The 24,649-nt window shown below is 44.2% G+C and overlaps 1 protein-coding gene across 2 annotated transcripts in view; it reads left to right on the forward strand.

The window, feature by feature from the left end:
- Positions 1 to 24,649, forward strand: part of LOC126471128 (excitatory amino acid transporter 1) — a 768,331-nt gene that overhangs the window by 710,006 nt on the left and 33,676 nt on the right. For both annotated transcript variants that reach the window (XM_050099214.1, XM_050099215.1), the window contains exon 4: positions 19,157 to 19,214. In XM_050099214.1, the coding sequence (XP_049955171.1) occupies positions 19,157 to 19,214 (58 nt within the window). The remainder of the gene's footprint in view (positions 1 to 19,156; positions 19,215 to 24,649) is intronic.

A 24,649-nucleotide genomic window follows, 5' to 3' on the forward strand; every position in this document is an offset into this window, starting at 1 on the left:
TTCTCGTCCACTTTTAAATAAACGTACCCATTCACGGACAACTCCTTCACTCATAACTCTTGGTCCGTACACGGCACAAAGCTCACGATGAATAGCTGCTGCAGAATATCCTTTGGCTGTAAAAAACCTTATGACAGCACGCACTTCACATTTGGCGGGGTTTTCTATTGCAGCACACATTTCAAACTGCCACAAAAACTAAACTAGCGCAGGTACGACGTTCATTCGACCACGGCTTGATGCCGACTGACCTGTTGAGTGCGTGAACGCACAGATGGCGTCGCTACTCCCCCCACAACCCGCACTGTGACCAATCGGAGGTTACTTTCTGAACCGCCCTCGTATTTTCAGAAATATTTGGAGCTCTTTAAAAAGAATCCAATTGATTTTGCGGTGCTGATTTGTGTTAGTGTGGCAGGGCTCCACTACTTGACGCTACAAACGAAACAGCAATCATCGGAAACCTTAAATCTCGGTACCCAGAACCAAATAACGGGTTAGTCTATTTTATCTGCTGGAGTGTTTATAGCCAGTGTTTTCTGGGCTGCAAAAGGATTCATTTTGTCAATTACCTTGTAAAAGACATAACGACAACGGGCGAGCACTACGCAAGTTGCCGGCCGCTGTGGCCGAGCGGTTCTAGGCGCTTCAATCTGGAACCGCGCGACTGCTACGGTCGCAGGTTCAAATCCTGTCTCGGGCATGGATGTGTGTGATGTACTTAGGTTAGTTAGGTTTAAGTAGTTCTAACAAGGGAACCTCCCCATCGCACCCCTCTCAGATTTAGTTATAAGTTGGCACAGTGGATAGGCCTTGAAAAACTGAACACAGATCAGTCGAGAAAACAAGAAGAAGTTGTGTGGAACTATGAAAAAAATAAGCAAAATATACAAATTGAGTAGTCCATGTGCAACATAGGCAACATCTAGGATCGCCCGTGCTCAGGAGCGCCATGGTCTCGTGGTTAGCGTGAGCAACTGCGGAACGAGAGGTCCTTGGTTCAAGTCTTCCCACGAGTGAAAATTTAACTTTCTTTATTTTTCCAAAGTTATGATCTGTCCGTTCGTTCATTGACGTCTCTGTTCACTGTAATAAGTTTAATGTCTGTGTTTTGCGATCGCACCGCAAAACCGTGCGATTAGTAGCCGAAAGGACGTGCCTCTCCAATGGGAACCGAAAACATTTGATCTAAAGTCATAGGTCAAACGATTCCTCCACAGGAAAACACGTCTGATATATTCTATACGACACTGGTGACGGCATATGCGTCACATGACAGGAATATGTTGTCGACCCACCTAACTTCTACCCTTGGCGAATGGGTAAAGAGATTCTTCTACCTTGCCCGATTTTGGTTTTCTTGTGGATGTGATAATCACTCCCAAAAAGTGATGAAAACATAAGAATTTGTCACATAAACTGCAACAAATGAATGCAACAGTTTCACAGTCGCACAGTTTTCCCTGTGCTCTGTCAAAACGTAAGTTTTTAACTTTTTCAAATTTTTCCTTGTGTAGACCGTCAAATCCTGCATATGTCCAACCAAATCTGAACATGTCCTGGAATTTTGGAGAGCGAAGTTGATTATGTGTGAGTGCGTGAACTTTGATAATTGTCTGAAAATAAAAAAAATTAACTTTTACCGGAGGGAAGACTTGAACCAAGGACCTCTCGTTCCGCAGCTGCACACGCTAACCGCGGGGCCACGGCGCTCTTTGGCTCATACTCACTTTGACGTTGCATATCTTCCACATGGACTAATCGGTTTGTATATTTTGCTTATTTTTTCATAGTTCCACACAACTTCCCTCTGTTTTCTCGATTGATCTGTGTTCAGTTTTTCAATGCCTATTCACTGTACCAACTTATAACTAAATCTGAGGGGGGTGCGATGGGGAGGTTCCCTTGTAAGTTCTAGGGGACTGATGACCTCAGATGTTAAGTTCAAAAATGGTTCAAATGGCTCTGAGCACTATGGGACTTAACATCTAAGGTCATCAGTCCCCTAGAACTTAGAACTACTTAAACCTAACTAACCTAAGGACATCACACACATCCATGCCCGAGGCAGGATTCGAACCTGCGACCGTAGCGATCGCGCGGTTCCAGACTGTAGCGCCTAGAACCGCTTGGCGACTCCGGCCGGCCTCAGATGTTAAGTCCCATAGTGCTCAGAGCCATTTGAACCACGCAAGTTTCTTTGTCAAATGGGTGAAAAAATACGATGTGTAGACCTCTAGATATAAAAATTCGGAAAGCATTTTTCATCTCGAAAATGCACTCAAATTGTGAGGAATTTAAAGTACGAATTGTCGGAAGAGCCATCTTTTCGTCATATGTGATATTTGCCGATTTACATCTCTAACCCCAACTAATGAAATACGAATCTGGGAAACACGTAGCATCCAAAGGATTTTATCAGTCGATGATGGATATTTTGTAGACCACATACAATCACGCTACAGAGATGAAATGTGCCTAGTTAAAGCTGAAAAGCAAGTGCATTTTGAACATTCGCCCTGCCTGGGTAAGTAGGCTTGCAGACAATATATCATTAAATTGCAATTACTTGACGGATTTTTCGTCGTGCAATTCTAATCATCATCTATAAGAGCTACACACTGAAGCTTGCTGTACTGCATACAGAAACACTGTGTTCCCTAATGTGACTGTTTATACCGATGAGTAGTACTACGTACAAAAAATATCTCAGCCGCTGTAGTCCACGCCAACGCCTAATGTTTATGCGTTCCAAGATCACTGCTTATTGCCTGCTGTTGCCTCTGCAGCGAATCTGTGGAGGCGCATTGTACAAGGATTGTTATACACAGCCTCAGGTATATCTTACTGAACATATGTCAAAATCGAATTTATACCGTAACCACTGTTGTTTGGTACACCGAAGTCGTCTGAAAGGACTGCAGTCGAATTTCCCTTGTATTCAAAGCCCAAAAGCAGCTTGTAAAACTAACTTGTCCTCGTGAAATACAGCATTCCGTCTACATTTGGAAACATTTATTTCTTTGTCTTTCAATGCGGTTCTTCCGCTTCGTATTTCAAAGTGTGTCGTGTGGTCTTACATGTTCTGCATCACTTATATTACTATATTATGCAAATATTTTGACAATAACTGTATTATAAACTGTTGCGTAGTTCTGTAGTTTCACTGCAGTTGTATCTTCTGCTTACACCTAGCGAGGTGTCCGTTACAGAGGTCAGCATATTGCACTGTCGTTCAAGAGGAGAAGGCTTGAAATTCTCGCTCGGCCATCAATATTTACGTTTCTCGTGGCTTTTGTAAATCGAGTAAGGCGAAAGGCGTGCCGTACTGGTTCCTTCGGAATGGACGCAGTATATTTCGTTACTTACGCTCGTCCCAATCGAGATTTGGCTTCGTTTCTAATGACCCCCCTGCCCCTCCCCTCCCCTCCCCCGTCGACTCCCATCTTTGCTTAGGAGTCTCCAGAGACAATCAGCTGAATGTCATTTACCTGAACAACAGTGCCCTGCCAACCCCAAGGTTTCCAGCAAATGGCCAATGGCTAAGTTCCATGAAACAGGTCCAGATATGGGACCTTGAGGAGAAGCATTTCATTGGAAAATGTTTTCCATTTAACAACAAGTTCACTGCAATAACGGAAACTCCATAATATGCGGTAGAAAGGAAACGAAGACTATGTAACAATATGAAAAGTAGAAGAGCAACACAAATTGTCAAATGCCTCTGCTACAGTTAACGTCGATAACCCACTTCACCTGTGAGAGAGTCGGCATTATAAAGAGCTATTCCTTTCCGAATCCAATTTTTGTTTGTCTAAGTTCGAGGAGCTGTCAGTGTGCTTGAAAACGGCGGTACCAAAGGTTCTCTTGGACCTTTGTCAGACAATTTTTAAGGAAGTCTTTGGCTCAGTAGAATTTGTTAGCAGTTTTCTTGATTATGGCAGCCAACTGTCTTTCACACGGGCGTTACTATTCCTAGTATTAAAAACTCATTTACGATTTTTGTTAAGACTGGGACAATCGATGTTTTTTTGTGTCTAGATTGATATCAACAGAGCCAGACTCCGTCCCGGTTCATGTATTGCCTATTGTACCTGTTATCGTACATAACAAATAGTGACATCGTTGTTGGGATACGATTCAACTACATGCGTTTCGAAGCACGTGTGCACTTTTAAATTCAGCTCCTTGTTGTGTGGAAACAAGGTGTGGAGCAGATTCTATAAAAAATCTTTTCAGAATTTCGTCGTGGCTCTATTTATTGAAAGTAGACACGACTGATGGTTATACTTCAGTATTTCATAAGAAAGTGACTAAAATGCGGGCCTTGGGAGGGTCACTTCGTTGCGTTATTTGCAACACAATTTTTAAATCATTCGATCTATAAATAACATTGTCTGGATTATTTAATGCTAATAAATTCTCTAGTTCAGCTGAACTGACAGACCTTAGATTCTGATTCAGAATGCCAACGGCTATTTCCAAGTCTCTAAGAAAGCTTTACGTATTGTCCGCTCTAAACGTAAATTCTCCACCGTGCCTTACCCCGTTAACTAAACAATTTAAGGTTGTGTTCATTGTCTTCATTCAAAATAAATTAAATGCAACAGCAAGGAAGCTGGTTTTGAGATTGAAGAAACAAAACTGCAACGGAAGTTTCTCAGAATCTAGCTCAAGACTTCAGATCTGCACTATTATCTAACGCAATGGTTCCCAGCTTGGAGGTAATCCCTCCCCTGAGGGGTACATGGAAATTTTCTGCCGGGTAAAAACCGAAAAGGTTTCATTATGTTTCACGTGTGCTACGAAACTAAATTATTTTTATAATATCATTAGTAGATACCATTTTTAGACTCTAATATTGATTATATACATTATCAATAATTACTTTTCTCTATTACCAACATTACACGTGACACTGTGTGGCGGACGTTACAGGTTCCTCACGTAGTCCACCCACTACACACATACTTCGTGCTTTGTGCCGCACATCAGTGATGTTTAGAAAAGTAAAACGCATACGCAACAAACGCTAAATATCTCAAGAAAATGTCTTTTCCAAGTCGTGGATAGTTCCTGCTGTAGACCATAAATGCTTGTTTACTTTGAAACAAATAAATGAACTAAACTGACTGCACGACAAGACAGTAACTACATAAGGGCTACTGTAGTCCTGCACACAAAATTTGTGCAGCAATCAAGTGAATTACAAACAGTAAGTAAAGTGGCACATTTCAGTCTGGTTGATGTTAGATGGGGATGTAGGCTGCCACTAGAGAGAGGTGTGGCGTAGGGGAAGAAGTCTCTTCCTCAATGTGGTTAGTTAGCTTTCTTATCTGAGGAGGCGTTATAGGTAGCCCTCGCAACGCTCCAGGAATTGCCTCGGGATGTGAAAGAAGATTTTTGATTATGGTCACAATCGAAACGAAAACAAGAAATGTATGAATGTATGGGTATGGAGTATACTTTATTATGTACACCAACTGACAAGGCGAGACCACGACGTTGGGATCATGGATTTACTTCAAACTTTGTACACCTTTAGTAGGCCATTAAAAAATCATAATGTGCTAGCAGTAAGGTGCACTACTATGGCAATTCCGAGAAAATCGTAAAAGAAATTTTACGCACCTATTATGTAACTGATCTATCTGTGCGAAGGTGCTGGCTGTAAGTAGTCTTTGTGGTCGAGTGGTTAGCGATTCCACAAAGTAAGAGGGTCGTATATGAGGGTAAGATTCGAATCCTGCTAAAGTTATTCTTTAATATATTTTTTCATCACTGGTCACATTACTTAATTTATACGACATTGAAGAGGTAATATAATGAAAGAAAAAAAACCCACTTGTATTTCCATTAAGTTATAGTGAATTTCATACGTTATTTATCTTATAACTGTTTTTAAAGAAATTTTCAAGGATGAGGGACCGGTTATGATATTCCAAGTCAAACTTCGGTAAATAACGATGCGAATGGCCTTATTCAGTAATATAGTAAGTCACAATGCGACAGACCACAAGAGTAATGTACAATTACTCGTCGGATGTGCTCACGACATCACACGTTGCAGGGTGGCATTTGTCACACTGACATGGTAAACATAAATTGAAACGGCATCTACTACACCGAATGAATGCAGTTGTCCCGCATTTAAAGGGAGTGTTCACAGTTTCTAAGGGAAAACACACCTCGTTGGCATTTTGAAAAATTTCTCTTTGTTCCGATAGTATAGATTAAAAATTAAGTTTGAGCAAGAGTCGAACCCTCTTGTCATACACGTTAATCTAACGAAGCTCGAACGCTAACCACTTTTTTTAAATCTCATTTCTGTTCGTTATTGTTCGTTGGATATGTTCGGGGCAGACGTCCCATGAAACCCCTTCAAATTCATCGTAGATCCATTTACTCAATTTTTTTTTAAGAGGGCATCTAACGCTCTGACCGTACACACTGAGCTACCGTGCCGGCTCCACTGGACCACCATCAACTCTAATGTCCGGCACCTATTCACAGATACATTATAACCGCGTAAAACTTCTCTCGCGATTTTCTCGGAATTGCCATAGAAGTGCTCCTTACTAATTGCATGTTATAGCCTACTAAAGGTTACAAAATTTGAAGTAAATCTTTGATCCCAATGTCGTGGCCTTCCCTTATGAGCAAAACTGTGAAAAACTCAGGGACAATGGTCTAAGAAAGGTTGGGAACCACTGTTATAAATCAACATTATGAACTACTGAGAGGATGTGATACAGTAGTTACTGGAATGGATTCTCATTCGGAAGGGGGCGAGAATCATTCTATAATTCTGATGTTAAGTTTTCATAGTTATCATGAATGACTTTATTCAATATTTAACTTCCGTTATGCCGGCCGGGGTGGCCGAGCGGTTCTAGGCGCTACAGTCTGGAACCGCACGACCCCTACGGTCGCAGGTTCGAATCCTGCCTCTGGCATGGATGTGTGTGATGTCCTTAGATTAGTTAGGTTTAAGTAGTTCTAAGTTCTAGGGGACTGATGACCTCAGATGTTAAGTCCTATAGTGCTCAGAGCCATTTGACCCATTTTTTCTTCGCAACACAGCATATCGGTTCTTCCTCGTCCTACTTGTTGCCTTTATACATGGAAAATAGCCGTCACTGGCCCCCAGGACTCACTATCCGTGAAATGCAGACTGGTACTGAAACAGCCTGGTAGATTTACATCAGACTCGAGAAATTATTACTACAGCTCGACGCTGTGTCATGAAGTTCTTGTTTTTTACTGCGATGTGATTGCATTTTTCATTTATTATTTTTAGCTCGCAATCAACATGTGACGTAAATACACTCCTGGAAATGGAAAAAAGAACACATTGACACCGGTGTGTCAGACCCACCATACTTGCTCCGGACACTGCGAGAGGGCTGTACAAGCAATGATCACACGCACGGCACTGCGGACACACCAGGAACCTCGGTGTTGGCCGTCGAATGGCGCTAGCTGCGCAGCATTTGTGCACCGCCGCCGTCAGTGTCAGCCAGTTTGCCGTGGCATACGGAGCTCCATCGCAGTCTTTAACACTGGTAGCATGCCGCGACAGCGTGGACGTGAACCGTATGTGCAGTTGACGGACTTTGAGCGAGGGCGTATAGTGGGCATGCGGGAGGCCGGGTGGACGTACCGCCGAATTGCTCAACACGTGGGGCGTGAGGTCTCCACAGTACATCGATGTTGTCGCCAGTGGTCGGCGGAAGGTGCACGTGCCCGTCGACCAGGGAGCGGACCGCAGCGACGCACGGATGCACGCCAAGACCGTAGGATCCTACGCAGTGCCGTAGGGGACCGCACCGCCACTTCCCAGCAAATTAGGGACACTGTTGCTCCTGGGGTATCGGCGAGGACCATTCGCAACCGTCTCCATGAAGCTGGGCTACGGTCCCGCACACCGTTAGGCCGTCTTCCGCTCACGCCCCAACATCGTGCAGCCCGCCTCCAGTGGTGTCGCGACAGGCGTGAATGGAGGGACGAATGGAGACGTGTCGTCTTCAGCGATGAGGGTCGCTTCTGCCTTGGTGCCAATGATGGTCGTATGCGTGTTTGGCGCCGTGCAGGTGAGCGCCACAATCAGGACTGCATACGACCGAGGCACACAGGGCCAACACCCGGCATCATGGTGTGGGGAGCGATCTCCTACACTGGCCGTACACCACTGGTGATCGTCGAGGGGACACTGAATAGTGCACGGTACATCCAAACCGTCATCGAACCCATCGTTCTACCATTCCTAGACCGGCAAGGGAACTTGCTGTTCCAACAGGACAATGCACGTCCGCATGTATCCCGTGCCACCCAACGTGCTCTAGAAGGTGTAAGTCAACTACCCTGGCCAGCAAGATCTCCGGATTTGTCCCCCATTGAGCATGTTTGGGACTGGATGAAGCGTCGTCTCACGCGGTCTGCACGTCCAGCACGAACGCTGGTCCAACTGAGGCGCCAGGTGGAAATGGCATGGCAAGCCGTTCCACAGGACTACATCCAGCATCTCTACGATCGTCTCCATGGGAGAATAGCAGCCTGCATTGCTGCGAAAGGTGGATATACACTGTACTAGTGCCGACATTGTGCATGCTCTGTTGCTTGTGTCTATGTGCCTGTGGTTCTGTCAGTGTGATCATGTGATGTATCTGACCCCAGGAATGTGTCAATAAAGTTTCCCCTTCCTGGGACAATGAATTCACGGTGTTCTTATTTCAATTTCCAGGAGTGTACATCTTCTATGTCCAACGGCGTACATTAATGATTTCGGTACATTTTCAGTCATCCTACATATGTCTCATTTTTATTTATCATTTTGTAGCTCCCTTTGGAGAAAAGAGGATTGAAATTCCAGTAAAAGAAAGTGGATTCAGTTGCATTTCCGTCACAAGACAACATCTGTGATGTCCATCGACGTATGAAGAACGACTGCAGGATAAAGGCCAGATATAAAAACACTGCACGTCGGTGGGCGGGTCTGCTTACATCATCAGAAGGCGGTGAAGGAGCTGCTTCTAATCCTGCAAGCTGCGAGTGGCCGTCTAATGCACGGAAAACCGTAACCACGACGAGCGCCGCTGTTACTACCCGGGCTGATGAGCAAATAAGCAGTTACCCGTCGAACTTCACGTCGCTGTAGTAAATGTCCTTTGTGTGTAATATGGGCTGCTAATGAACATTTTGGACAATAAACAATCAATGAATACCGTCTGCTTCTAGCTGTAAGCGTGGCGAGATTAAAGATGACTATTTCTTGGGCTCAACTGCGACGCGTGATGAACTGTGGATGCATCACATCGAGTACTCCGCTTAGCAGCGTCACGCGACGTTTACTCGCAACAAAAAGTCTGAGTCATACAAGGCCATCACTACAATGTTTGAGGGCTAGGAGGAGGAGGAGATTCAGCCTGACGTAACGCCGCTTTGGAAAACATTTATGTCAGGAGCATGTGTCACACACGAAACGTAGGCGTAAGCGAAGCGGAAAAGAATCAGTACGCAACAGAAATTCGTGTAGACCCTCGCAATAGTGTAAAGCTGTATGCCTGATGATACTTGAAATGGACAATAGCTTTACAAACTTAATATGGGAGAACTAAATTTCGCACTGTAGATGGAACAGACACGAAAACATTCGCTGATTCGCTGTCTACCCATCTATTAGGTTCTGTAAGCAACTACTAGTAACAAAGTGGCTATAATTATTGGCTTTGATAATAAAAGATTGGTAGGTTAGTAAATTTTCCGCTACGACAAACTCTGCTTACATCTCTTACACGACAACTCATTTTATTCTGCAACGTCTAAGTTAATATTGGCTTTCCCAGTACCCGAGTTAGTCCAGGTTCTGAAAAAAAATTTAAACTTCTACCTTAGTAAGCATCGATGACACTTTGCCGATGTACTGAAGCTCCACTACTGTCTCAGAAAAGTACAAAACCGGTACATCCAGAGACCGTTAGCCCTTAGAACATCATCAGACTCGAAGAATGGACAACCCAGGCGTCTGGCTCTTATTAAAGCCCTCCGCGAAAGCTACACGGATTGCGAAATAGTCTATCATAACAATGGACGAAGGTAGAGAGTTTATACTTACACGGATATGATGTCTGTTCTTTCGGACATGTCCGAAAGAACAGACACCATATCCATTTAAGTATATACTTCTGGCAACACCAGCCATGTGCCTCCTCCTTCTGTGCAGATGCACACATATTCCCCGAACTCTTACAGGACTTGGAAAGAATGTCTTCCACGAGTAATGAGTGTGTTAGGATGGGACACTACAAATGTAGTATGTGGACATACCAGGTGAGAATGTGGGTCTCGCGGGAGGCGTGAGCGAGATAGTCCAAGCAGTCGCGCTATCCTCTGTGCCCTCGGTGGCTCAGATGGATAGAGTGTCTGCCATGTAAGCAGGAGATCCCGGATTCGGGTCCCGGTCGGGGCACACATTTTCACCTGTCCCCGTTGATATACAGGGTGAGTCACCTAACGTTACCGCTGGATATATTTCGTAAACCACATCAAATACTGACGAACCGATTCCACAGACAGAACGTGAGGAGAGGGGCTAGTGTAAATGTTTAATACAAACCACACAAAATTGCACGGAAGTATGTTTTTTAACACAAACCTAGGTTTTTTTAAATGGAACCACGTTAGTTTTGTTAGCACATCTGAACATATAAACAAATACGTAATCAGTGCCGTTTGTTGCATTGCAAAATGTTAATTACATCCGGAGATATTGTAACCTAAAGTTGACGCTTGAGTACCACTCCTCCGCTGTTCGATCGTGTGTATCGGAGAGCACCGAATTACGTAGGGATCCAAAGGGAACGGTGATGGGCCTTAGGTACAGAAGAGACTGGAACAACACATTACGTACACATGCTAACACCTTTTTATTGGTCTTTTTCACTGACGCACATGTACATTACCATGAGGGGTGAGGTACACGTACACACGTGGTTTCCGTATTCAATTACGGAGTGGAATAGAGTGTGTCCCGACATGTCAGGCCAATAGAGGTTCAATGTGGTGGCCATCATGTACCGTGATGTGCCTACAACCCCAGAGGATACGAAACAACGTATTGTGGCAGCCTGCGGCGACATTGCACCAGATGTACTGCGGCGTGTACGACATTCATTAGGTCAGAGATTGCAATTGTGTGCAACAAATGATGGCCACCACATTGAACATCTATTGGCCTAACATGTCGGGACACACTCTATTCCACTCCATAATTGAAAACGGAAACCACGTGTGTACGTGTACCTCACCCCTCATGGTAATGTACGTGTGCGTCAGTGAAAAAGACCAATAAAAAGGTGTTAGCATGTGGACATAATGTGCTGTTCCAGTCTCTTCTGTACCTAAGGTCCATCACCGTTCTCTTTGGCTCCCTACGTAATTCGGTGCTCTCCGATACGCACGAACGAACAGCGGAGGAGTGGTACTCAAGAGTCAACTTTAGGTTACAATATCTCCGGATGTAATTAACATTTTACAATGCAATACACGGCACTGATTACGTATTTGTTTATATGTTCAGATGTGCTAACAAAACTAACGGGGTTCCATTTAAAAAACGTAGGTTTGTGTTAAAAAACATACTTCCGTGCATTTTTTTATGGTTTGTATTAACCAATTACACTAGCACCTCTCCTCACGTTTGGTCTGTGGAATCGATTCGTCAGTATTTGATGTGGTTTACGAAATATATCCAGCGGTAATGTTAGGTGAATCACCCTGTATATTAACGCCCGTTAGCAGTTGAAGGCATTAATATAATTCTAAGGCACGGAGTTAGTTCAGACTATTATTATTAACGGGGTGAAGCCTGTTCTGGAGGGCTGTAGTGTTTTGTTGACTGATCACTATAATTATTTTGGCCGTATGATGTTTTGTATCGAACTCTAAGGTGTTCAACGTAGAAACAAATGTTTTCTGGGAAATTCTTTATAATATTTCTGGGTTTAGGTCAGTATGCCAGGGACATCTTTCATTTTATTACATACTAGCGACACGCCCCGTCTTCGCAAGGGTAGCACTAAGTACACTATGTGATCAAAATTTTGTATTCGTATGGATCCATATGCTTAATAAACGTAAAAATTGTACGTAGTAGGCTGTAATGCGATGTTTATTTAATCTTGCGATTAGCTAATTTCAAAAAATGTTCAAATGTTTGTGAAATCTTATGGGAATAACTGCTAAGGTCATCAGTCCTTAAGCTTACACACTACTTAGCCTAAATTATCCTAAGGACAAACACACACATCCACGCCCGAGGGAGGATTCGAACCTCCGCCGGGACCAGCCGCACAGTCCATGACTGCTGCGCCTGAGACCGCTCGGTTAATCCTGCGCGGCAGCTAATTTCGACCAAGCGTCATTGTCAAGGACATTTTCAGCATTTGTATTTCATATCATTTTCAAATCACTCTCAGTTACATGTAATTTAATTCTAAATATGGCTACGTTTCACTTGAAATTAAGAGTGATCTGAAAATGACATGAAATACAGATGTTACAAATGTGCTTGACAATGACGCTTAGTCGAAGTTAGCTAATCGCACGAGTAAATAAACATAACATTACGGCCTACTACGGACCACGTGTATGTTTATCAACTATGTGATCAAACTGACGGACAGGGAGCTTCGAGTACTGTGGAGGGTGTTTGTAAAAAGTCGCATAAAATCAGTGGTAGAAATCCCCCGTGAGCTCCAAATTGGTTTCAGCAGTCCAGCTAGCACAATGACTGTGAGTAGGGAGTTAAAAAGAATGGGGGGGAAAAGGTCGAACAGCGCCTCATAAGTTATACCGTTCTGAAGTCAGTGCAAAAGGTGTAAAGAGCGACGGCACTGGACAACGGACGACTTCGAACGAGTGATCTGGAGTGATGAATCACGCTATGATCTTTGGCAATCCTATTGAAGGATTTGGGTTCAGAAAACGCCTAGACAACTCTACATGCGATCATTGGTACTGTTGAAATTGAAGTTTGGAGGAGGTAGTCTTACGGTACTGGGGTGCTTACTGTGGTTAGGGTGTGATCCACTTATTGCGCTTAAGAAAACGCCAAACGTGGAGGCATATGAACACATTTTAAAGCATTGTGTAATGCGTAAGGTAGAGCGATAGTTCGGAGACGATGATTATACCACCACGACAGTGCACACTGTCGTAAAGTAGAATCTGTGACGCGATGATTTGCGAGCAACAACATTCCTAAAGTGCACTGGCCTGCCCAGAGTCCCGTCTTGAATCCAGTGGTTCACCTTTGGGATGTGTTAGAATGTCGACTTCGCTCCAGATCCCAGCGTCCGAAGTCATTACCTTCTCTGGTTTCGGCTCTTGAGTTGAAAAGGGCTGTCATTCCTCCCAAGGCATTGACACCCCATTGACAATGTACCCAACAGAGTTCAACCGTCATGAAGGTAATGGATGGACAGACGTCATATTAATGTTCGCTAATGGGTATCGAGATGAGATAAATGTGTCTACGGCCGGACGTTTTGTCTGACGTCGCGGTAATAAATTATACACATCAATCTTTCCCGTGCCTCAGTCTCTCTATTAGTGAAAACCACGTCAAAATCCCTACAATAGTTCATGATATTAGCGTTTACATACAGACAGAAAAACACGGCGCCGAAGCCGGCCGGAGTGGCCGAGCGGTTCTAGGCGCTTCAGTCTCGAACCGCGCGACCGCTACGGTCGCAGGTTCGAATCCTGCCTCGGGCATGGATGTATGTGTGTGTTATCCTTAGGTTAGTTAGGTTTAAGTAGTTTTCAGTTCTAGGGCACTGATGACCTCAGAAGTTAAGTCCCATAGAGCTCAGAGCCATTTGAACCATTTGAACGGTGCCGAACTTGAATTTAGCACTATACGTAGATGTATTGATAAATAATAATCTACATGATTTTTTCCATTTATTTTATAATTTGAGCATTTGAAGTGAGATTATGCATTGGCTAAGTGACTGGAGCTGTAGTCCGCAAAAGCAGAGGTGAAACGCATTCAGGACAACTGATCGAGGTGGCGCAGTGGTCAAACACTCGACCCACATTTAAACAGACGCCGGTTAAGATTGAGATTTTACTATGGTTTCCCTAAACCGCTAAGGCACATCCCAGAAGAGTTCCTTCAAAAACGACATGCTTCATTTCCTTCCCCAGTCCGAGCCTGTGGTCCGTCTTGAACGACATCGTCTTCGGTGGGACGTTGAACATTAAACAACCACTCCTCTTCCGTCCGGATATTCATATGCAACATTTCCTCAGTTTCTCACAAACAGTTCAGTTATTTGCCGTAATAGAACTCTTAATAAGGTCACGGTGTCGATTTCTTCTTCCTGTTCTTAATCAACTAAGCTACTGCTGTGTAACTGACGACGTCGATGGGATGTCAAAATGTAGGTATCGCTCTTATTACACATTGGCACCTTCTGTATGATCAGTAGAATACATTTATGCAAGCAAACTGAAATGGCTTGGTCGATAAATTTATGAGATCCTTTTCTACGCCTGTGGTCTGTGAAGTGTGCAGTAGAGATTACTTCTGTTTGTACCACATATTGAGGGCCAGTTCACGGACAGAACGTGGGCAGAATGAGTGCTTATACACCTCTTTGGGAGCTAATATTCGTAACGTTTTTGTTTTAGATGTTGGTACCTGGTTGCTATGGGTTTATTTATAGATTTTCATTTTTAACTGTAGTTCACTGTTGCTATTTGAGTTTATATACGGCCATTTTGTCATTTCGAGGTAAATACTGTCATTTTGTTATTTGGAAATAGTGAGTGGAGCTATGGATGCTAGGAAACTGAGTGCCAAGTGGAGAAATCGAAAGCTTCCGGCATATTCTTCTGTTTGAGCTCAATAAAGGGGTGACTGCAACGGAGGCAACCTTAAACATTTTCGCCGTGTATGGGGATAATGTCATTGGACGGCGCACGGTAAGAAAAGTTTCTCGTTTTAAGGTGGATCGTTTTGACAATAGTGACTCTCCATGTCCAGGAAGATTGTTAAACTATTAATCCACAATGATCCACGCAAATGTACTCGAAAAATGGCACATGTGATGAACTGTGATCAACCACCATCGTGCGACATTTGCATGCTATGGGGGAGGTTCAGAAATCGGGTGTATGGGTAGAGTGAACCCAAACAAAGCAGCAATTCCTGCGTACGAAGACCTGCGAGCATTCACAAAAGATAACATTATGCATCTGTTGGAAGAATGACAGTGTGGTGTACCACAAATTGCTTCACCGAGGTGTAACCATCACTGCTAACATTTATTGTCTACAACTGAGATGTCTTCCAGACGCAGTCCAAGAACAACGACCAGGAAGACTGAGTGAAGTGATGATACCCCACGAAAACGCCACCCGCATTCTGCTACACTCACAAAAAACTCTATACAGGAGTTAGGTTTGGAAGTCATTCCACACCACCTTATTCACCTGATCTTGCACCCTCAGAATTTCATCTCTTCCGCTCTCTGTCTAACAACCTTCAAGGAGCTTCCTTTCCGGATGAAAATACGCTGCGATTATGGCTCGACGAGTTCTTGGCCTCAAAACCACGTGATTTCTGCAGCCGAAGAATGGAAATGTTACCCCAGCGTTGGCAGATTGTTGTAAATACTGAATCTGTGCTATGCGTATCTGTTGTGTCTGTTAAACTTAGGGAGAAACGCTTCGAATTTACGCACCAATAGTATAATTTCATCTTCACGACTGATACGAAGTCGATATTTAGGGGTCTTAAAAATATTACTACCTGAAATTGGATTCTTAGAATGTTCTTAGGAACTCATACTGGAACCGTATTCACCAGTTTCCCGCAATTTTATGGTCCCAACCATTCATCGACGTCGAAAACTTCAGTCTTCGGATAACCGTGCACAAAAGCAAATTTCAAAGTAGATTTAAGAAGTAATATAATGCATCAAAGAAAACACACATTTCATATCGAAAGTATGATAAGGTGAAAACCAAGACACTGGATGTGTCCACCCTTCTCCTTTGACGGCCTGAACTCCGCTGAGTACACTTTCAATGAGTTGTCTTAATATTTGCGGAGGAATGGCAGCCAATTCTTTCTCAAGAGCCGTAACCAGAGGAGGAAGTCATGTTGGACCCTAGAGCCTGAAACGAAGTTGACATTCTAACTCAACCTAAAGGTGTTCCATTGGATCCAAGTTGGGAATTTGGGCAGGACAGTCCACTTCAGGAAACTGTCCACACACAATTGCCTCACATGTGTTGCTTTACGGCAGGGTGCAGTCTCACTCTGATACAGTCAATCGTCGTTTCCGAGATACTCCTCTGCTCTAGGCAGTACACAGTACTATAAAATGTGTCCCTATCCTTCCGCGCTTAGCATTTTAGTAAGCGCAATAAGGAAACCACACTCCGACCACGAAAAGCACCCCCATACCGTAACACCAACTTCTCTGTACTTCACTGTTGGCCGTACCCGTGATCGCATGTAACATCATCCAGGAATTTGCTAGTCCCAAACTCTTACACCACCTCAAGCACCGCCTAACATGGACTTCAGAAATGTGTAGCTTATGAGAAATTGCTCGACCATTGCTCCCCGTTCCTTTTAACTCCCTACGCAAAGTCACTGTGCTAGCTGGACGGCCGGTAGGACTTCGGAACACAGGAATTATTCCTTTCGCTGGTTTCGTGCGATTTTTTTCAAACACCCACGGCGATTCTCTACGGTCCTTGTCCGTCAGTACGTGCGGTCTGCCTGGTCTTGGCTTGGCTACGGTTTTCCTCTTCGCGTTTGCACTTCACCATCACAGTTAACTTGTCTAGCTTTAATACGCTTGAAACGTCCCTGATGAGTTTGGACACTCAGATGACACCGAATGACTAGTCTACATTTGACGTCAATGAGCTCTCCGACCCATTCTCCTATTACTGCTTCTCGACTGACAACACAGTACTCGCTGTCACCTTTTACATGGCATGGCCGCTTCTCGTGGCCTCTAGTCATCTAGTGGTCAATTCCGTATTACATGCTGTTGTCTCGATAATTTTTAGCAGATAGTGTACTGGCGGTTCAAATGGCTCTGAGCACTATGGGACTTAACTTCTGATGTCATCAGTCCCCTAGAACTTAGAACTACTTAAATCTAACTAACCTAAGGACATCACACACATCAATGCCCGGGGCAGGATTCGAACCTGCGACCGCGGTCACGCAGTTCCAAACTGTAGCGCCTAGAACCGGTCGGCCACTCCGGCCGGTTGTACTGGAGGCAGGCGTGCAAATAATCAGACTTGACCTCCTGGCTTATTGTTGCTTATCGTTGTTGAAAAGCGTAGATTCTGTTACGGAGGAATGGCGCTTACGTATCGTACACGAAAACTATGTTACTGATTTCATAAGACCTGCATTCATAAGATGTCTAGGTAATCTAAAGCTTAGAGAGCTGTTCACAGGTGGAAAATATACAAATAAAATACATAACACGGTTACAATATTCCTCTGTTCAATCTGACTTATTTGAAATTGTAATTTGCAACCGGTGCACACACTTACTGCTGTGTAAGTATCATAACAAGGAACGTATTTATAGCACTTGGCAATTTTCCGTTCACACGGATACATTGCTATATACAGACATACACACATCAAAAAAACCTTTTGCATCACCCCGGTTCCCAGAACTCCTGAAGATAGACGTTGACTGTGGATATTGTATCAGAGACACAGTCCCTTTGGCTGTTCAGATATGTCACTAAACCCGCCCAAGGATGTAAACAACCATGCATGAGCAGTGCCTATTAGACTGAGGCGGTCCGACAGCCGATCAGTTCCAGTCATTCCACCAGGAAGGAGGTACACGGCTCGTGTTGTCTGTAGTTCAACCATGCTTAGACGGTCAATACCGCGGTTCGATCGCGTCCGCATTGTTACTTTGTGCTAGGAAGGGCTCTCAACAAGGGACGTGTCCAGGCGTCTCGGAGTGAACCAAAGCGATGTTGTTCGGACATGGAGGAGATACAGAGAGACAGGAACTGTCGATAGCATGCCTCGCTCAGGCCGCCCAAGGTCTACTACTGCAGTGGATGACCGCTACCTACGGATTATGGCTCGGAGGAACCCTGACAGCAACTCCACCATGTTGAATAACGCTTTTTGTGCAGCCAAAGGACTTCGTGTTACGACTCAAACTGTGGGCAATGAGTGTCGCATATGCTGAACGCATTAGACACACTGTCCAGGGAGTGCAACAAGGCGGAGGTTCCTGCTGTTTTGGGGTGGCATTATGTGGGGCCGACGTACTGGCTGTACGATACGTAAATGCCATCCTCCGACCGATAGTGCAACCATTTCGGCAGCATATTGGCGAGGCACTCTTCTTCATGGACGACAATTCGCGCCCCCATCATGCACATCTTGTGAATGGCTTCCTTCAGGATAATTACATCGCTCGACTAGGGAGGCCAGCATGTTCTCCAGACATTAACCCAATTGAACATGCCTGGGATAGATTGGAAAGGGCTGTTTGTGGACGACGTGGCCCCCCAACCACTCTGAGGGATCTACGCCGAATCGCCGTTGAGGCGTGGGACAATCTGGACCAACAGTACCTTGATGAACTTGTGGATAGTATGCCACGACGAATACAGGCGTTCATCGATGAAAGAGGACGTGCTACTGCGTTTTAGAGGTACCGGTGTGAACAGCAATCTGAAGGTCTCGCTTTGAGGTTGTACAACATGCAATGTGTGGTTTTCATGAACAATAAAGAAGGTGGAAATGATGTTTATATTGATCTCTACTCCAGTTTTCTGTACAGGTTCCGGAACTCTTGGAACCGCGGTGATGCAAAACTTTTTTTGATATGTGTATTTTATGTGTATTCTGCTGGTGTTTAAGCCCATGCAGATGTGGAAGGTGGCGTTTATTTCACATGGTTTGACTTATTCATTCATGTGCACGTAGCATTGGATATGCCACATTGCCACCTTCGTGTGTCACGATAGTACCGTCAACAAGATTTCTTGTTGTTTTTAGTATCAATTATAGAATTTTTGCCATTCGCGCTTCCATCTCTGATGGTACTAATATCACTGCAATTTCTTTTTTCAGACGCAAACGGCTCTCATCCCTCCCACTGAAGAGGAACTTGCCATTGCAGCCAGTTCAGGTAAGAACAGCAATATTCGTAACACTAAAATTCTGTCATGCAACAAAGCAACATGGGGGAAAACACGTTACAAATTGCCGGATGATATTGTCTTATTTGATGCCGTTCAATTACTTTGTTGTAAATAATGCAGCTTCGCCGAGTGAGGTGGTGCGGTTGTCAGCACATTGGACTCTCATTTAGGAGGTCGACGGTTCATACCCGCGTCCGGCCACCCTGACCTAGGCTTTCCGTGATTTCTCTAAATCGTTTCAGGCAAGTGCCGGGATGATTCCTTTGACAGGGCACGGCCGATTTCTTTCCCCATCCTTCCCTCATCCGATGGGACTGATGACCTCTCTGTTTAGTCCACTCACCCAAAAAAAAAAAAAAAAAAAAAATCAACCAACTGCAGCCTCGTGCGGTAGTTTAATTATTTGCTACAAGTGTCATGTTTTTGCTACAAACAGAAAATGAAGTACACTGAATGTTTGTGCTGTCCTCACACTATAAGATACCAACGAGACGTTGTGTGTACTTCTTTTTTTGGTTTTCAATTGCAATTAATGTAATATAAAATGTATACATATTCACAATCGCAGTATGTGACAGGACGGCCTGTTCTAAGACCATACAGGCTGCAACTTTCCTTTTTTTAAATTTCAACTTTCCTTTTTTTAAATTTCAACTTTCCTTTTTTTAAATTTCAACTTTCCTTTTTTTAAATTTCAACTTTCCTTTTTTTAAATTTCAACTTTCCTTTTTTTAAATTTCAACTTTCCTTTTTTTAAATTTCTGGCTTCCTCTTTTCTCAGATATGGTAAATAACGTTTGTTTATCTCGTCTTACGGCTTTCCCCTCACCTTTACCGAGAGCAAAACCTTACATTGTTGTTTAGATAGATAATACAACGTTTGTAACACGTCAGAACGTTCCCAGAACGTCGCGTCTTGCAGCTCTGAAATACAGAAGGAAATTCATTTTGGAACCAAAGCTTCTGTTTATTTAGTTGCTGACTAATTTCGCATTTAGCCCATTTTCACACGCCACTTATTACGTAGAACAAGATGAACCATTTCGTCACTGGTACCTTTATTATCCACATTCTACACGTATCCTCACGACAAATTTTGTTCTCTGACGCTTGAGAAAATGGGCTAAACGAGGAATTAGTCGGAAAGTAGATGAACAGCAGCTTTTGTGTTAAAATGTCTTTTCTTCAAACTCAGAAGTTACTTTAGTAGCAGTCTACAAGATTTTCTTAAAAGGAAACGGAATAGCAGCACAATAGCAAATTAACAAAGTGTCAGTTAATAAAATACCCATGTTTCCAACTTAACTCTGACATAAGAATTTGTTTGCAAACTCGTCAGAATTCCTGGTTTCTTTGTAAATTTAATGGATGTAAAAGTCTGATAACTGCAGTTCGACGAGTCTCCTAATTTAGGATTTTTCCTAAAATTTATTCATTTGAAATACATACAAATATACTGGGTGACCCAGGAATAATGGTCAATATTCAGGAATTTGACAGAAACGATCATTCGAGGCAAAAAAGGCTAGTAAACGTGGTCTCTGAAATACGTACCTACATTGATTTGAGCACTTGTTCATAGAGGGTATGTGTTTCACAGTACTGAAGATGTAGTGCTCAGAGCTCCTAAGATATGCATTCCAGAGCCTGTGTGTACTAGACTTCGTTTCGAATGACCGTTCTTCTCATATCCCTGAATGTTGATCATTCTTGCTGGGAATCCTTGTATTTACAAAGAATTTACCTACGTTAGATAAATAAAAAGACTGCATTGTATCGTGAAAGTTTAATTTCTTTATGTAATATGTGATCCAACCACAGTACCAAACTCTTATTTTCAAATCTCGCAGGCACTCATTTGAGGATTTTATATCGTGATCTGGCGCCCCCATAAACTCAAGCGTTTTTGGCTGGTCGACCAATAAATGGGAATATTATGCAAGTAGTTAAAAAGATTCCTTGCCTCTCCATAAAATTCTCGCAGAGAAGCCCACCAACGTGATTGTATTGTCGCACAACCTATAATGAGTTAACAGATGTATGACTAAGAAAATGAGAGATATTCTTACATAATTTTCACCACAAAAATGAAATCCTATCACATCCACACTGAAAACACACTTTCGTGCAAACAAAATAACATAATTTCCGTGACTGAACTGTAGATGCTTCATGTTTGTCATACAGAAGAGCAATGTACGGCGGGATACGTATATAATGGAGGGAAGGAAGGATATAGAATGTCCGGAACTGCCCATTCGCAAATTAAAGTCATCATCTTTCGTCCCCCGTAAGAGTTGAGGCCCTCTTAGAGTAGGGCGGAATTGAAGTTGAGCCAGTGTCTTCATTGTCAAATACGTTCGGTGTTTTGAGAGACGCCAACCGTAATACTGCTTTTTTTTTTTTTTTTTTTTTTTTTTTTTTTTTTTTTTTTTTTTTTTTTTTTTTTTTTTTAAGTAGCGTCCCGGGCAGGGTACAAAACTGCGGACAGCATGAGTGGCCAGAATCCCCATTGTGTGAAAATTTCTGGATATGCATCAAAAGTGTTGGGCTGCCGAATTTTGACGCTGTGGTGACTGACTAGTTTGCCTGTGGGTTAGAACTGGCTCTGCTTGGACGCAGACTCGGCGACTGTGACGCAGAGGTAATGTGGGTGAGTGAACACTTCGACATACCTGTTCATCTGTACATATTACTACAATGAGGTGACGGAAGTCATGGGATAGCGATTTGTACATATAGAGAGGGCGGTGGTATGGCGGGCACGAAGTATAAAAGGGCAGTGCGTTGACGGAGCTGACATTTGTACTCCAGTGATTCGTGTGAAAAGGTTTCCGACGCGATTATGCACGCAAGATGGAAATAAACACTTTCAACACGGAATTGTACACTCATGCTCATAAATTAAGGATAATGCTGATACATGGTGAAACAACGCTCTGGTGGGCGGTTTGCGGGTTTAAATCACCTCGGGGTATGACCATTCGGTGCATTTGACATGCGGTCGTCGCACGGTGGCGCTGCCAGCAGTCCACAAGCCCAGAGGTGTGTTGGTGCATATCAGAGTACGGTGCAGCGAGTAAGTGTGCAGATGTTTTCAGACGTGCTAATGGTGACTGTGTGTTGAAAATGGCTCAAAGAACACTTATTGGTGACGTTATGAGGGGTACAATACTGGAGCGACTGGAGGTTGGTCAAACACAGCAGGTCGTAGCACGGGCCCTCCGTGTCCCACAAAGTCTGATTTCAAGATTATGGCAACGATTCCAGCAGGCAGGAAATGTGTCCAGGCGCTACAGCGCACGACGTCCACAGTGTACAACACCACAAGAAGACCGATATCTCACCATCAGTGCCCGCAGATGGCCACGGAGTAATGCAAGTAGCCTTGCTCGGGACCTTACCGCAGCCACTGGAGCAGTTGTCTCCAGGCACACAGTCTACATATGACTGAACAGACATGTTTCATTCGCCCAGAGACCTGCAAGGTGCATTCAACTGAACCCTGGTCACAGGAGAGCCAGTAAAGCCTGGTGTCAAGAACACAGTACATGGTCATTGGAACAGTGGTCGCAGGTTATCTTCACGGACGAGTTTCTGAACAGTGATTCTCGCCATGTTTTCATCTGGCGTGAACCGGGAACCAGATACTGACGCCTTGATGTCCTTAAAAGGGACCTGTATGGAGGTTGTGGTTTCATGGTGTGGGGTGGGGTATCATGGTGTGGGGTGGGATTCTGATTGGTGCACGTACACCCCTGCGTGTCTTTGACAGAGGAACTGTAATAGGTCAGGTGTATCGGGTCGTGATTTTGCACCAGTGTGTCCGCCTTTTAGGGGTGCAGTGGGTCCCATCGTCCTCCTGATGGATGATAACGCACGGCCCTACCGAGCTGCCATCGTGGAGGAGTACCTCGAAACAGAAAATATCAGGCGAATGGAGCGGCCTGCCTGTTCTCCAGACGTAAACCCCATCGAGCACGTCTGGGATGCTCTCGGTTGACGTATCGCTGCACGTCTTCAAATCCCTAGAACACTTTAGGAGCTCCGACAGGCACTGGTGCAAGAATGGGAGGCTATACCCCAGCAGCTGCTCGATCACCTGATACAGTGTATGCCAACCCGTTGTGCGGCCTGTGTACGTGTACATGGTGATCATATCACATATTGATGTCGGGATACATGCGCAGGAAACAGTGGCGTTTTGTAGCACATGTGTTTCGGGACGATTTTCTCAACGTATCACCAATACTGTGGACTTACAGATCTGTTTCGTGTGTGTTCCTTATGTGCCTATGCTATTAGCGCCAGTTTTGTGTAGTGCCACGTTATGTGGCACCACATTCTGCAATTATCCTTAATTTATGAGCATGAGTGTGGTTAGATCTAGACGCATGGGGCATTCCATTTCGGAAATCGTTAGGAAGTTTCTTATTCCGAGGTCTACAGTGTCAAGAGTGTGCCAGGGTACCATATTTCATGCATTAACTCTTACCAAGGGCAACGCAGGCTTTCACTTAACGACCGTGAGCAGCGGCGTTTGCGTAGAGTTGACAATGGTAACACGCAAGCAACAATGCGTGAAATAACCCCAGAAATAAACGAAGGACGTTCGACGTCCCGATTTCAGTTGATAAGAGCTGACGGTACGGTCTGAGTGCGGAGCAAACTCCACGAAGCCATGGACCAAGTCGTCAGCAAGGTACGCTGGTGGTGGCTCCGTAATAGCGTGGGCTGTGTTCACATGGAATGGATTGCGTCCTGATTATATTCGGTTACTTGGAGACCATTTGCAGCAGTTCATGGACTTAATGTTCCCAAGCACCTATGGAGTTTTCATGCATAACCATGCGCCGAACAACAATTGTTCGCAACTGGTTTGTAGAATATTGTGGACAGTTCAGGCGAAGGATTTGCCACCCAGATCGCCCGGAATCCCATTATGGGATAAGTCGAGAGGTCTGTTAGAGCACATAATCCTGCACCAACAACACTTTCGCAATTATGGACATATGTAGAGGTAGCATGGGTCCATATTTCCGCAGGGGACTTGCAACGGCTTGTTGAGTCAATGCCATGCCGGGCAAAAGGAGGTCCGACGTGATATTAGGAGGTATTCAGTGTTGTTGTCACCTCAGTGTAAAGTCCCCGCCACGATTTCTGCCTGTGTGTGATGGCTTATTCAGGAACTACTGTAGGGATTTTGAGACGGTTGTCACTAATAGACACGGCCTTGCTGCAGTGGATACACCGGTTCCCGTGAGACCACCGAAGTTAAGCGCTGTTGGTCGTGGCCGGCATTCGGATGGGTGACCAACCAGCCGCCATGCGCTGTTGCCATTTTTCGGGGTGTACTCCGCCTCGTGATGCCAATTGAGGAGCTACTCGACCGAATAGTATCGGCTTCGGTCAATAATACCAT

The sequence above is a fragment of the Schistocerca serialis genome, chromosome 3 (genome assembly GCF_023864345.2).
Source record: "Schistocerca serialis cubense isolate TAMUIC-IGC-003099 chromosome 3, iqSchSeri2.2, whole genome shotgun sequence".
Lineage (NCBI taxonomy): Eukaryota > Metazoa > Arthropoda > Insecta > Orthoptera > Acrididae > Schistocerca > Schistocerca serialis.